Below are 13,105 nucleotides of genomic sequence, written 5' to 3'. Positions count from 1 at the left end.
ACCGGAGCGACCCCCGCACGTGAAGGGAGGAAGCTGGGCCAGGTCTGTACCAAAAAGAGAACAACCGGTATGCCTCCAACTCTCCCCACCTAGAGAGAGCGCAGCACCCCTTGGTTCCCTGCAGCGCTTCCACCATGGCCGGAGGAAACACTACAACTAAGGCCATGGTGGAAGTGTCCGGTCTTTAAAGTAATCTGCAGTGTTTCCTGGGAAAGTGGGTGGAGCTGCGTTCTCTCCAGGTGCTGTCCTGAAAGACGAAGGGAGAAAAACGGTAAACAGTAAGCATAGTCAAAGCATAGCCAGAGTCCAGTAACCGGATCGAGTAGACAGCCAGGCCAGAGTTCAGTAACCAAGTCAGGTCAGAAGTCAGGGATCCAAGTAGAGGATCAGCAAGCAGGAGGAGAAGGAGCCAGAAGGGATGTCAGCAAGCCAGTCTTTAAACAGAAATGCAGGAGATGGTTTCTTGTGATGTGACCAAGGCAAAGGCAGAGAAGCTGGACAGCTTTAAGTAAGCAATCACATTCAAACCAATGTTAAATAGTATTCAGTACACATCCGCCATTTAAAGCACCTCCAATTAACCCCAAAGCTCAGCTGTTCTAGGTGGTCTTTCCTGACATTTTCTTAGTCGCATCCTACAGCAAAGGCCATGGTCCACAGAAAGCTTCCAAAGCATCAGAGGGATTAAACAGTTAAAGGTAGAAGGGTAGGGAGAAGGGTACAAAAAATAAAAAATGCAAAGGCATTAGATATACCATGGAACACAGTGAAGACAGCATCAAGTGGAGAAAATATGGCACAACAGTGACATTACCAAGAACTGGACGTCCCTCTAACATTGATAAAAAAAAAAAAAAAAAGACACACACATACAAGAAAACTGGTCAGGAGGACTGCCAAGATCTGTCAATCCATCTACACCTCACCACACTCCTTCAGTCTCTTGCATAACTAACCACGTCCTCAATTCTATAATAGAGCTTGTATATCCCCCACCTTGTCTATTCCATGAGAATCAATACTACAACTATCAGCCCTCCCCTTAAATCAGGGTACTAGGTGTAATTGGAGACTGATCTCTCCTGTAAGCCCCAAATCCAATCAGTTCAAATCTTGTAGGACTTCACATCCACAACAACTCTAAAATGCACCCTTTTAACAAATTAAATAATCAAGCTCCTCATTCACTCCCATCTCATAGGCCTACCTCTATATAGACATCCCCCCCCCATCATGCATGCTGCCAGACGCCTTTAGCTTAAGAACCACTCCGTGTCGGCAACACCTCCACTAGCCCAGCAAATTTAATTTAAAATACCAACATACAAAGCCATTCACAACTCTGCCCCGAGCTACTTTAATCTATTCACCCAAACTGTCTTTTACACTCCTTTCAATACCTGCTCGCTAGATCCCTCATCTCTCCCCATGCATGTCTCCAGGGCCTCTCCCATCCTCTGGAACGCTCTCATCCATCTGGCTACCTTTAGCCATCAAAACTCATCTTTTCAGGGAAGCCCATCTCACTTCCACTTAACTGAACATTTTATTCTTCCATCAGTTCATCCCTCAGTTTTATTAACGTCTGTGCCACTTGTCCCACCCAATTAGATTGTAAGCTCTTCTGAGCAGAGCCCTCAACCCTCTCAAAATGTAGTGCAACTGTACGGTCTCCCTTTATAGTGCAAAGTGCTGTGCAAATTTGGCGCTATATAAATTCATTAAATAACCAGAGTTTATTCCGACAGGAAAACCAAAGGTTTTTTCCGACGGAATTCATCTGAAACGGTCTTGCGTACACACAATCACACCAAAATCCCACCGTCAAGAATGCGGTGACATACAACATGTACGACAGGACTAGAAAACGCAAGTTCAATATAAAGTAGCTTCCGTCTCGTACTTTGTTCAGAGCATGCATTGTTTTTGGTCCATCGGAACATACAGACAAGCGGTTTTCCTGATAGGAATTGGTTCCGTCACAAACATTTAGAACATGTTCTATTTCTAAGACCGTCAGAATTTGACGTAAAAAGTCAGATGAGGCATACACACGAACGGAATATATGATGAAAAGCTTCTGTCTGACTTTTTCTGTCGGACATTCCACTCGTGTGTACTCGGCATTAGCCTGTAACCAAGCAGCAATATACCATTATCTTTGGTATTGTTACTCAAGCAGGGCAGAAGCCAATGTAATAAAGGAAACATTAGGATTTAGTGCTCCAAACATGAGAAAAAGGTCTTACTTACAGTTGTCTAATCCAGTGCTGGAGTTGTGAGCCAAACTGACTGAAAGAAAAATAACCATGTAAATTTATAATGGAGCAGGTGAAGGGTGCTGTTCTAAGGCTTCAGTACAGATGAGCGTTAAGACCCATTCTGTGCCTAGTCTGCATTTGTTATTGCTTCTGCACAGACAGTCACATGTTAACATTTTTGGAGGAGCAGGTGATTTGATCCAACACACAAGCACTGTGCATTCAGATCACTGCACTAGCTCCCGCATGCAAGTCAAGTTTGTGGCTGTATCCATGCAACTGTTGAATTTGCATCCACCAATATAGGCTGCCCGCATGCAGGTACAAAAACAAATGCAGCCCGCTTGCAGAATGGGCGTCAATGTCCATTTTGCATGAATCCCAAGTGTCTGAGACTTTTCAACCCATCTAGCACCATCTTAGATCCAACTCACTTGGACCTCAACTTGTAAACCCAACTCTGACAAGTAATATCTACAATAAGCTTCAGTAAAGCATTTTTGAAGCAGCTCTCAACTCTTGGGGTTTCATATGAATGGCAAACCAGATATTTAGAGGACAGTTCTGACCACTGACACGTCCTCCTTAAGTTAGATATGGCCACAATGGCTGCTTAATGACTACCATTTATCCAAAGTAAATTCATTGGATGTATAAATGCTGGATACACATCTAATAATTCTGCAGGCCCCATACCAATGCCTGTATTTTATGAAGTTGTAATATGCAGTGTGTGGTGTGTAGGAGAGCATGGATTGCAGCAATATCCTCTACTATAGCAAATGGGTCCCTTTGAGGCACTGTACAGAACCTCAATTACTTCATGCCAGTGACTTCGCACTGCCAAGCCAGCTGCATTTTTAGCAGTCCTCTGTCAGCTGCTACTTTCACACTGTAATGCACAATTATGTATTGTGTCACTGACTGGGGTTCTGAAAGTGGAGCGCAAGAGAAGGTCTAAGCCACCTGTCCATGCTACTAATACCAGAAGAGAGGAGTATACAAGTATTTCTATGTTCTAATAGTTTAACTGCAGCTACCCATAGCTTCTTGAGTTTATTGCTGAATCCTTGTGACAAACAAGTAGCTCTGTATTAGTACTAGCTCACACGCATAGTGGCAGATAACTAGGACTGTGTTTCAGGCTGGTTGAGTAACAGCTAAAGGGCCTCATCACTGCAGATCTTGTCTTCAGGACTCCGACAAAGATGCCTCATCATCCTCTGGGACCTCTGCAATGGGATTTTGCTTTAACATTCATCTGGAGGAGTCTTTAAATAATTATATAGACACCAGGATATAGGGGCTCAATTCCATGAGGACGACTCTCCAGCCTTTTGCCAATATAGGTTTGTATGTTGAATGTATGTACGGTTGTTAATCTTTTCTTATACAAAGTGTGTATTGCTATATTGGTTTGCATCTAAATGCTTATTGTCAAGGTCATATGCTGGATGCAGTAGTCTTCTGCTTCCAATTACGGTCCTGGGTGGAACCTCCTTTGTGCTGGAGACTGCGCTGGACTGACTAGCTCAGTCACTAGTGGTGGGTGGATCATAAGGTGGGCAGGTATAGAGCACATCCAGTAGGTTGTGCCTCTGCAGCCACAGCGGTCATCTTCCAAGTTCTCTGGAACTACGCAAATAGATATCCAGCTTGGGAATCCTTCTCATTTTGGGCTGTTGCTGACAGCTGTTAAAGGAGAGAGTGCTTTCCTCCAAAACACATTGGCTTGATGTACTTGTCATTACTGTCAAACACCCTTTAATCTACCAAATTTATTCTTTTGGACACCAGGCACTCCTTCCTTCCCAATTTTCCCTGTCCTGCATGGAGGCACTGCCAAGCTTCATCATCAATCCCACTCATTTACCTACAAGTTTAATTTTTGAAAGACAGCCAGAGGTTATAAGGTCACAAAGGCAGTTACTGCAGCTGCAACTACAAGTTTACAAGTTTAGTAAGGAGGGCCATTTCTCATATGCAGTATAGGATACTATCAGATAGGGATCCACTTAGAAATATAATACAAGTGTAAGGCAGACCGCAGGGTAAGCCTGTATTTGTAGGAGGAGTCAGGCTGCATAAAGCCTGCCCTCCTCCACCTCCTCCTCGTTGGACGTCGGTCGCGTGTGGCTGACGTCACTTCCGGCGGGTCGGAGGAGGAGGATGTTATTCTGTTGCTCTGGAGCACAGGGACGGGAGTGCTTGTGGCCCCCACCAGCTCCGTTTATGGGCATCTGTGGGGGGGGGGAAGTTCTCCCGCCGGCAGCTGCTGTCGGCACAGGGGAGCCTTCCTCCTGCCTACAACTATGCAAACGACGCTGCGGTGGTGCGTTTGCTATTACAGCGCCGATTCTCCTGGCAGGGGGAGGGGGAGGTTTTCGGCCGCGCCGGCTCCCCCTCCCCCCTCACATATGCAGTGCACCCGCCCGCCCCTCCTCCCGTTGTTCACGTCGGGGGGAGGGGGGGTGTCTGGCCGCCGTCCGCTCCTCTCCTCTGGCTGTTTCCGGCTCCGGAGGGTGCTGCCCGCCCCTCCTCCCGGTGTTCATGCCGGGGGGAGGGGGGGGGTGTTTGGCCGCTGTCCGCTCCTCGGGCTGTTTCCGGCTCCAGAGGGTGCTGCCAGTCCGCTCCTCCCGGTGTTCACGCCGGGGGGAGGGGGGGTGTTCGGCCGCCCGTCTGTTTCTCTCCTCGGGCTGCTCGTTTCCCCCTCCCCTGGCAGGCTGCCGATGGAGGGGGAGGTTCGTCTGCTCTGCTCCGGTCTCTTGGAGGGAGCCCGAAAACAGCCACTGTAAAAATGCCCAGTGTTTGCAATAGGCCTAATGTGTGCTCCTACTGTCCGCTCTGCAGTATAATCAGATAGGGAGAGTCCTAGGAAAGGCTGGCCAGCTGTGGAATGTTATCAGGACAGGTCCTCTTCCCCCGGTGTTTGCTCCATGGATCCCCTTTGTCTGCAATGTTATAGATTACATTGTGTGTCATTTGCACTCCAGTCTGTCTGTGTAGTACGGGAACAGTCTCTCTTCTGTTGACTGTCCAGTTCATTTCCAAGTATCAGCAAACAACGCTGTCCACCAAGATGCTTCTGCCGGGGGGGAGGGGTGTTAGTCCGCTTCTCCCGCCCCCCTCCTCCCGGTGTGTCTGCCGCTTCTCCCGCCCGCCTCCTCCCGGTGTGTCTGCCGCTTCTCCCGCCCGCCTCCTTCGGCCGGGGGGAGATTGGGTTGCCTGTCTCTGCCTGGTGGCTCCAGGGGAGCCTCTTCTCCCGCCCCCCTCCTCCCGCTGTGTCTTCCGGGGGAGGGGGGAGGATTCGTTCACCATGCTTCTGCCGGGGGGAGGGGTGTTAGTCCGCCTGGGGGCTCTGGGGGAGCCGCTTCTCCCGCCCCCTCCTCCCGGTGTGTCTTCCGGGGGAGGGGGGAGGATTTGATCGTCCTGCTTCTACGGGGGGAGGGGGGGTTAGTCCGTCTGGGGGCTGCGGGGGAGCCGCTTCTCCCGCCCCCTCCTCCCGGTGTGTCTTCCGGGAAGGGGGGAGGATTCGTTCACCATGCTTCTGCCGGGGGGGAGGGGTGTTAGTCCGCTTCTCCCGCCCCCCTCCTCCCGGTGTGTCTTCCGGGGGAGGGGGAGGATTCGTTCGCCCTGCTTCTGCGGGGGGGGGGGGGGGGGGGTTAGTCCCAGAGACAGGTGGATACGTAATAATACAAAACTGGCGTTTTGTTTTCCACTTGTCTCTGGTCTAAATATCTACCAAGCCTCACTGGCTAGTGATTTCTGATGACGATCTCGTCCTCTTACAGCATGAGGTATACATTCTATCCCATAGAAGCCAAGACTGCTCATATCTCCCAAATGCTATATATTGCAATCAAACATGTTTTGTATCCTGCCACATAGGTTGTATTGGACGTCAGCCTCTTCCTGCGCAGACAGGGCTAAGATTTCATCTTTGCCTCTCAGCATGTGCTTGTCGTAGCCCTCCGGTGCATGAACTCTGCCCCCCCCACATCAAGGTTATAGTGTCATCTCCTGTACCCCGCCTGAGCTCCACGTGGCGTGTCCAACCCCCGCCTGAGCTCCACGTGGCGTGTCCAACCCCCGCCTGAGCTCCACGTGGCGTGTCCAACCCCCGCCTGAGCTCCACGTGGCGTGTCCAACCCCCGCCTGAGCTCCACGTGGCGTGTCCAACCCCCGCCTGAGCTCCACGTGGCGTGTCCAACCCCCGCCTGAGCTCCACGTGGCCTGCCCCCGCCTGAGCTCCACGTTCTTGTGTTACTCACGGTTTTCTCTTGCGGTTTTACGTTCTGGTGCATTTTATGGTTTTCCCATGCGTTTCGGTCCCATGCGTTCCCGGTTTCAAGCCATTCACGTTCTCTTAGCGGTCACGTTCTCAAAGCATTTGCGTTTTCATGCATTTGCATTTTCTTGCAGTTGCGTTTGTCATGCATTTGCATCTTCTTGCAGTTGCGTTTTCATGCAGCTGCATCTTCTTGCAGTTGCGTTTCTTGCAGTTGCGTTTCTTGCAGTTGCGTTTCTTGCAGTTGCGTTTCTTGCAGTTGCGTTTCTTGCAGTTGCGTTTCTTGCTGTTGCGTTTCTTGCTGTTGCGTTTCTTGCTGTTGCGTTTCTTGCTGTTGCGTTTCTTGCTGTTGCGTTTCTTGCTGTTGCGTTTTCTCAGGCAGTTGCGTTTTCTCAGGCAGTTGCAGCTTCTTGCAGTTGTGTTTTTCATGCATTTGCATCTTCTTGCAGTTGCATTTCTCAGGCAGTTGCATCTTCTTGCAGTTGCGTTTCTCAGGCAGTTGCGTTTCTCAGGCAGTTGCGTTTCTCAGGCAGTTGCGTTTCTCAGGCAGTTGCGTTTCTTGCATTTGCGTTTCTTGCATTTGCGTTTCTTGCATTTGCGTTTCTTGCATTTGCGTTTCTTGCATTTGCGTTTTGTTTCGATTACGTTTTCATGCAGTTATGTTCTCGTTCATTTACATTCTCATGCAGTTATGTTCTCGTTTCGTTTTCCGTTCTCATTCGAGTTGACGTTCTCATGCTTGTTGGTTTCAAGCACGTTGCTTACTGTTCTTACGCAATTTTGTTTTTCATGCGTTTTGGGTCTCTCATGTGATTTACTTTTCTTATGAAGTTGTTGTTTCTCATGCAATTTTACGGTTTCTCATGCATTTACGTTTCTCGTGCGTTTCGCAGGCAGTTGGCGGTTTTTAAACGACGTACAGTTCTTACGCATTCATGGTTCTCATGAATTTATGATTCTCAGGCATGTAAATTTCTCAGGCAATTTACGTTTTAGAGGTTATTTACGTGTCTCACGCAACTTCTTGCGTTTCCCATGTTTTTGACGTTTCCCCATGTTTTTTATAGCATTTTCTGACGTTTCCCGTGGTTCTGACGTTTTCCCGTGGTACAGTTGACGGTTCATGCAACTACGGTTTCTCATGCTTTTTTATGGTTTTCTCTCACTTTCCAGGTTTTCTCTCACTTTCCAGGTTTCTCTATCGCGTTCCAGCGTCATGCGTTTTGCGTTTCATGCTTTTTGGCATTTCATGTTTTGCGTTCTCATGCAGTCATGTCCTCGTTTCATTTTACGTTCTCATGCAGTTATGTCCTCGTTTCATTTTACGTTCTCATGCACTCATGTCCTCGTTTCGTTTTACGTTCTCATGCACCCATGTTCTTGTTTCATTTTAACATTCTCATACACTCATGTTCTCGTTTAGTTCACGTTCTCATGCATTTTATGTTCTCGTTTCGTTTTACGTTCTCATGCGATTATGTTCTCATTCGGTTTGACGTTCTCATGCTTTGTTTTCACGCACGGTTCTCACTCGTTTTACGGTTTTACATGCAATTGTCGTTTTCTCATGCAATTCAGTTTATGCAATTCACGGTTTCCATGCAGTTGGTGTTTCTTGAAGTTACGGTTCTTACGCAATTTTGTTTTTCATGTGATTTAGGTCTCTCGTGTGATTTACATATGAAGTTGGTGTTTTCTCATATATTTGATGGTTTTCCATGCAATTTTACAGTTTCTCATACAATTGCGTTCTCGTGTGTTTTGCTGGCAGTTGACGGTTTTTATACGACTTACAGTTCTTGCGCTTTTATGGTTCTCATAAATTTATGGTTGTCAGGGTTTTTTTTTTTTAAGTTTCTCAGGCAATTCATGTATCGGATGCATTGTTCATGGCTGTTATTCACGTGATGCAACTTCTTGTGTTTCCCTTGTTTCTGGCGTTTTCCCCATGTTTTTCTAGCATTTTCTGACATTTTCCATGGTTTTGACGTATTCACATGTTTCCTTACGTGTTGTCCGGTGTTTCCTTCCGCATTTCCCATGTGCCGCACGTTTCATGTCTCATGCGTTTCATGTCATTACCCTTGTGTAGTTTCATGATTCTCAGGTTTTTTACGTTCCTCGTGCTTGTTAGTGTCGGATGTATTGTACGTGTCTGATGCTATTTACGTGTCTCATGCATCTTCTCGCGTTTCCCATGTTTCTTTTGTTTCTCGTGTTTTCTTGCCTTTTCTCGTGTTCTTACATATTCCGATATGCCGCTCGTTTTGTGTCTTATGCTTTTCTTTTCTCTTGTGTACCCCCCAGGGTTTTCTTTTATGTTTTTCATCAATTTGTGAAGCCTGCATTTCCTAGGCAGGTCGTGTTTTCTAGCAGCCGCGGTTCTTAAGCCGCTCACGGTGATCAGTTCACGCTTCTCATGTTTTCGTTCAGTCACGTTTCCTTATCGCAGGTTTCGTTTTGTCGCAGGTGTTTTTGTTTGATCACGTTTCTCTCGCTAGTTGTGTTCCTGATCAGTTGGGTGCCATTCCTCACTATTTACTTTAATTTCCTAGCTGCGTCTCCGGCCAGGAGTTGTCCTGGGGTATGGAAGTTTGGTTAGTCAGTTTTCACTGATCCACGGTTTCTACTGGCTCAGGGGCTTTCGTGGATCACGGGGCCCGGGCTAGTATCTGTAGGCTCGGGTCTCAGAAGCAGGTTTCCAGTGACGCACTTTCTTGTCAGTTCCAGTTGTGGTAGATTGGTTTTCCATTTGGTTGGCACTGCAGCCTCGATTATTGGGTTTTGTTTTAAATTCCAGGAGAGCCCATGACACTGCTTGGCATGTTTCCAGGTTAGGTTTCCAGTCCTGATGGTGAAACGTCCAGTTCCCTTTGCTTTTCCGTTTTTGTTTTAGTTTCCTTTTTGGCTCCTCCAGCTTGTATCAGCCTTCAGCACTTTCTGGGCGTATCCAGTTAAGTCCCAGCATTTCATGTTGAATGATCTATCAGGTTGTTTTATTTTTGGCTTTTCCATTTGAAGCCATCCGGGTCTCCAACGATGGGGACTCCCTGCTGTGCTTAGCTGGTTTTCCATGGTGGGTTTCATTTCATGACGTTCACGTACTCAGGTTTATCTTGTGTTGGTCGCTGGGTTGGGCTCAAGGGGGTGCTATAGCTGGCCTTGTGATTCCTGAAGCCAGGGGAGGGGCTACTGCCTTTCTTAGCGGTTCCTTCTCTGCGGCAAAGGCATAACTCATTTGCCACCACTCCAGGTTAGACATTATTCACTGGGTCATCTGGTTGTTGAGCTTTCTTCCTACTGTGTTATTTTTTGGCCCCTTTAGGCATACTGACCACGTGACCTTTGGCACACTTCAGGTCTTTGTTTCCTTGTTGCTCTTTGTTCCTTTCCTCATCATCCACAGAGTGACTCTGAGTACAAGTGTAAGGCAGACCGCAGGGTAAGCCTGTATTTGTAGGAGGAGTCAGGCTGCATAAAGCCTGCCCTCCTCCACCTCCTCCTCGTTGGACGTCGGTCGCGTGTCCCACCCACCCATTCCCTTTTTTCTTTTAATTTCTTTCTTTACATTTCATACTTGGGTATGCCCCCTTTAGGCATACTGACCACGTGACCTTTGGCACACTTCAGGTCTTTGTTTCCTTGTTGCTCTTTGTTCCTTTCCTCATCATCCACAGAGTGACTCTGAGTACAAATAAAATCCACAGTATAGCTTTTGAAAGCATTAAAGCGGTAGAAAACCACTTTTTTTAACCTGCAAGGCAATGTCATAATGTGCTAGCATACTAGCACATTGTATGAAACTTAAAACGAAGCTCTCTAGCAGCGTGCGGTCACTGCTGAAGGCACTTCCATCCGGGTTCATGGACTCCAGCTGTGAGTGGCTTGAGCTGCAAGAACACGGTTTACGGCACAGGACTCTGAACACCATGGCTATGCCACTCCAGAGCACAGGATCCGGTGACGTCACTGGCTGCAACTACAGTAAATATGGTGCACATTTACAGCACCTATTAGGCAAGCCTAACCTATAAATAAAATTCATGGATGGGAGTTTACTCCCACGTTAACAGTTTTGCACAGAGCAGACCTGATCAACCTCTTCTGGGGTCTCCCATCAGTACTCATTTTGTGTGCCGCCATAGGAACCAACTTTATAACATCACACATGCAGGATCAATCCCAAGCTGGGCTGTGTGTTTATTGACACATTGCAACTCAGCCTTGCTCCCGGTTACTGGGTTTGATCGACAGCAGCAAGAGCCAATGCCTCCTGCAGATAGAGGTTAGACCTGGATTGAGATCGGGCTCAGGTAGAGTATTTAGGAGGGGAGTTGCACAAAAGGTTTTATACCAAAATAGAGACTGCATTAAGATAAAAAGCCTTTACAACCACTTTCAGCTTGTCTAAGATCTTGCAGCGAACCAAGCAGCAGCACCCTTCAGCTCCAGTTTGAAGACGTTGGGCACAAATCTAAATAGAAGTGTTGGTGGTGACAAGCTGCAGCACTGGTTCTACATCTTTGAAAGCCAGCTGAAGGACACTTGTAGCTGCTTTAACCCCTGTTCACACCAGAGCGACTTGTAATGCGTTTTGACCTGTCAAACCGCAAGACATCGCACCCCATCATTGCCAATGCTCAAATCGGTGCGATGCAGACTTTGCAGTGCATCATCGATTTGAAAAAGGTGGTTCCTGCACTACTTTTGGGCATGTCGGGTACAACTTGAACAGACATCTATTAATGAAGCTGTGCATATGTCTTTCAAGTTGCACCTGAAGTCACACTGACAGGAGGCCTTAAAATCGTACGATTTCAGATGAAGTCGCACAATTTCAAGGACACATTCAATGGCCAAGTGTGAGCTATACAACTCATTAGGATCTGCATTTAACATCTCAAAACATGAGCCGATAGGTTCATAAAATAAATGCTTCACGAAAGCTTGTTGTACACACTGCTCTCCTACAAGCTAAAGTTGATAGACATTCTAGTCAACAAAATGAAAGAAAACATTTGAAAAATAAGGAAAATATAAAATACCTGCAACTAGAAGGAGGATGGCAAACATTGCTGATATTCTTTGGCTGGCTCCTGAAAAACATACAGCTTGTAGAATGGTACCTGGAATGATTAAAGCCAGTAAAAGGGCATCAAATTAGGTGAAAATTTTGGGCATATTCACAAAGGATGGCTTACTGCGTAGGTCAATGTAGTTTCCAGTGGGCGGGGGGAGGGTGAGAATTCATAGACATGAGAAAATCCAGTAATTCTGTAGTCAAGCATGCTGTAGTTTTGAAGCGCTGAAGTCAGCGGCTCATTGCGAGGGGGAATATCTCCTAAACCGTACAGGTTTGGGAGATTTTTTTTACCTACAGGTAAGCCTTATTAAAGGTTTACCTGTAGGTAAAGATTACAAAAAGGACAATGCAACCGCTTTAAGAGCATTTGTGATTGTTGCAACTCAGCAGTGCCCTCTAGGGAGAATTACACAACCATATCCCCCTAGAAATCAGTCTAGAAGGCAAACCACACATCACACCCGTAGTGCAGGACCTTTCAATATACAATGATTACATAGCCCTGGAGAGGAGAATGATCTAAACATTGTTCACAAGATTTTTTTTCGTAAAACTATTTGCCATTAAAAGACAGTACATCACTACCATTAGATATGGGTTATACATACAAAAATCTTACAAACAATTGATAATCAGCACGATAAAGCCCCATACACACTATCAGATTTTCTGCTGATTTTTGTCTTCAGATTTACCAAAACTGTAGTGTAAGGGCCTGCCTGATTGCATACACATTGAAACTCCTAAGGAGGTCTGACTTCATATTATATGGTTTTGGTAAACCTGAAGACAAAAATCAGCAGAAAATCTGATAGCGTGTATGGTTCACTGGCTTACTCAGGTGGACAATAACTGTTAGAGGATAAGATCATCTCCGTCCTCAGAATGGGAGGAATGATAGGCACCCTACAGCAGAAAAAAAACTGCAAAAATAAATAAAAATAAGGGATTGTAAACTGGCTACAAAGGAGCACAAACCATCCACCCCCACTTACTTACTGCTGGAAACCAGACACCACCTTAATAGAAGGCAAAACCCCACTTTACCTGTCTACTTATACCATGTTCTCAAAAGGTAAGTGACACCATCTGAGTATGATAAAGCTCTGAATGCGGTTAACCTTGTAAGTGCTGGGACAAATATACCTCTATTTAGATTTTTTATATGTTCTTAGCTTGGAATGATGGAAGAAAAGCACTGCATTCAGCAAACATTTTAGAAATTTCTGAAATTTTAAGAATTGTGCAGTTCCAGCCAGGGAGGGCTGAGTGTAGGGACAATTCATACAATTCGATGTGCTGCAGCACACTTTTGTTTGCCATGGGGTGTATTTATGATATAAAAGAAATGCATAGCTATTTGCCCAGTAAAAGAGCATGTCATTTGGTTCTGTGCAAATAGGACAAAATAAGATTGTTATTAGGCTATTTCCTGTGCTGCTCAAATGTTTTTTTTCATTGATTTAAAACAGA

The 13,105-nt window shown here is 46.4% G+C and overlaps 1 protein-coding gene across 1 annotated transcript in view; it reads right to left on the bottom strand.

Annotated features, from left to right (window-relative positions):
• LOC143929882 (protransforming growth factor alpha-like) overlaps nt 1–12,640 on the bottom strand; it is a 62,037-nt gene extending 49,397 nt beyond the window's left edge. The window contains exons 1-3 of the mRNA XM_077453839.1: nt 12,632–12,640; nt 11,595–11,675; nt 2,254–2,292 (exon numbers count right to left, since the gene is read on the bottom strand). Of these exons, the coding sequence (XP_077309965.1) occupies nt 2,254–2,292; nt 11,595–11,622 (67 nt within the window). The 5' untranslated portion in view covers nt 11,623–11,675; nt 12,632–12,640. The remainder of the gene's footprint in view (nt 1–2,253; nt 2,293–11,594; nt 11,676–12,631) is intronic.
• Nucleotides 12,641–13,105: the final 465 nt, after the last annotated feature.

Source organism: Lithobates pipiens, unplaced genomic scaffold (assembly GCF_037356315.1).
Source record: "Lithobates pipiens isolate NorthernLeopardFrog02 unplaced genomic scaffold, aLitPip1_a1.2 Scaffold_25, whole genome shotgun sequence".
In the NCBI taxonomy this organism is placed as follows: domain Eukaryota; kingdom Metazoa; phylum Chordata; class Amphibia; order Anura; family Ranidae; genus Lithobates; species Lithobates pipiens.
Note: the sequence above shows the minus strand (reverse complement) of the source record. Positions and strands in the feature narration are given on the sequence as shown.